This window comes from Myotis davidii, unplaced genomic scaffold, assembly GCF_000327345.1.
Source record: "Myotis davidii unplaced genomic scaffold, ASM32734v1 scaffold295, whole genome shotgun sequence".
Taxonomy (NCBI): Eukaryota; Metazoa; Chordata; class Mammalia; order Chiroptera; family Vespertilionidae; genus Myotis; species Myotis davidii.
In genome coordinates, this window is record NW_006286683.1 from 557,444 (window position 1) to 559,590 (window position 2,147).

The window sequence follows — 2,147 nt, forward strand, 5'->3', positions numbered from 1 at the left end:
ATTTCTGAAAACTGACTTCTGCGCATGGGCCACGAAGTTTCAATCGCACTGTACGTGCGCGCCCACAAGTGGTATTTTGTGGAAGAGCCACACTCAAGGGGCCATAGAGCCACATGTGGCTCGCGAGCCGTGGTTTGCTGACCACTGGGCTGGGGGTACACGTGGATTTTTTTATTGCCGGGGGTGGGGGTGTTGGTTGGCACCCCTAACCTCTGTGTTCAGGGATCAACTATAATTTGCAAATGGTGATAATCACCAAGATCCAGTATTCCCTGGAACTTTTTAAATGAATATAAACTCAGTGCTATCCTAAAATCCCCGTATAGAGGCACGCCAGAGATGTCTGGATCCACCTGGCTAGGTGATACAGTCTCCTTTAGGAACTCACTATAGCTGAAACCTGCCACCAGTGAGCTATACCCATGCTGGGAGATCAGACGCCCCTTGTCTGAATTCACTCTACACGTTCAAGAATAAAGTCATTGAGAAAACAGTTACTAGGAAACAGACTTTATTAAAAAATCTATCAATGACTAACTGCACGGTTAGAAAAATAAAGCCAATTGAATGTTTTTGGATTACCTTTACGTTACTACCCAGCAGTCCCAATTTTTTAAAGCCAATAATATGTTACCAAGAACCCATTAAAATTCATGCAACTCACACATAAATTATGTGACACACTATTTTAAAAGTAACGTTAGCGTTGAAGAGAACTCACCTGTCGTAATGGCTCTATGGAATTGATGCATCTCTTCTCCCAAGAGCTCCTGGGCCACCTGCAGTATCTTTTGTCTGACACCATCCAATTTAATTTCCGACTCAGTCAATATTTCCTCCATATCGGGAGTGCTAGAACCAAGATATTGGGAACTTTTAGAACATCAGCCAGATGCTTTATAGAGAAAAACTGAAATAATCTAATGATCACTTAACATAGGCCTAAATCAATATTGTATGTATTGAGATGCTAACTCAAAACTGCAACTGATTTTATTAAAACTATGTAAACCAATGGAAAATGCTGTAACATACTATTAAGTGGGAAAAAAAGTACACAAAGCTCTGTGTGTGTTATAATCATAACTATAAGGAAAACCATAGGGGGGTGGGAGCAGCCGGGGAGAGGTTAATGAGGGAAAAGGGAGACATACTTTCAACATTACAGAATTTAAATTTTAAAAAAAAGAAAAATTATGTTCATAACAGTATGACATCTGGATATGTCTGCTTTCAGTCAGGATGGAGTAACGTGGACAGAAATTATCCTCCCACCAAAAACAACTAAAAAGAAAAAAAAAAAAACATACAAACTATGGACAACAGGAGGCACGGGCCAGTGACCCTGAGAGAGAGGTGAGGAAAAGGACAGGTGCCCACGGACTGTCCTATCTGAGCGCCTGGACACTTCCAAGTGACACTTTCCAATGAGAAACCTACACAGAGCCTGGAAGTCTCTCTGAGAAAGTATTTTGAATGGAATGAAAATGAGAAACAGCACATCCAAGTTCACGGAATGCAGTGAAAGCGTAGAGACTCGCAAGGGAAAGTTACAGCACTAAGTGTCTACGTTAGAAAGGAGAGTTCGTCTTTGACCTCAGCTTCCACCTTGAGGAACTAGAAAAAGAGGAGCAAACGAATCCAAAGCACACATGCAAAGGGAAAAAACAAGTCGGGGTAAGGTACGTAGGAAAATGGACACTGTCATAAAGCCAAGATCCTGTAAGATCAGTAACATGGAGCCAGGCAGATCAGGAAAAAGAACACAATTACCAACATCAGGAATGAGAGGCGATGTCACTACCGAGCCTACAGAAATGAAAGGATAAGGAAAAAAAACTCCTCGAGAGACACAGCTCCCAAAGCTCACTGACAAAGGAAAAGACACCTACCTGTATCCATTGAAGAAAATGTTTATCCTTAAAATGTGCCTGCTGCTAACGTCCTCTGACCCAATGCTGACAAAAATAAGGCACGGAATATTCTAGCAGCTGGTTAGAACTGCATCCCACTGTAGTAAAAGTCAGAGGTATTTACTCACCTTGTAATCCGATGGAGCAGGAAGATTATCCTTTTACTTTCTACGGTTATATCCCGACTGAGTTTTACAAGTCTCTCGTATTTGTCATGTCGGGCATCCAGTTCCT

At 41.8% G+C, this 2,147-nt stretch overlaps 1 protein-coding gene across 1 annotated transcript in view; it reads right to left on the reverse strand.

Moving 5' to 3' along the window:
- Window positions 1–2,147, reverse strand: part of TSNAX (translin-associated factor X) — a 12,654-nt gene that overhangs the window by 8,091 nt on the left and 2,416 nt on the right. Inside the window, exons 3-4 of the mRNA XM_006758638.2 lie at window positions 2,042–2,145; window positions 722–852 (exon numbers count right to left, since the gene is read on the reverse strand). Coding sequence (XP_006758701.1) covers window positions 722–852; window positions 2,042–2,145 — 235 coding nt within the window. The remainder of the gene's footprint in view (window positions 1–721; window positions 853–2,041; window positions 2,146–2,147) is intronic.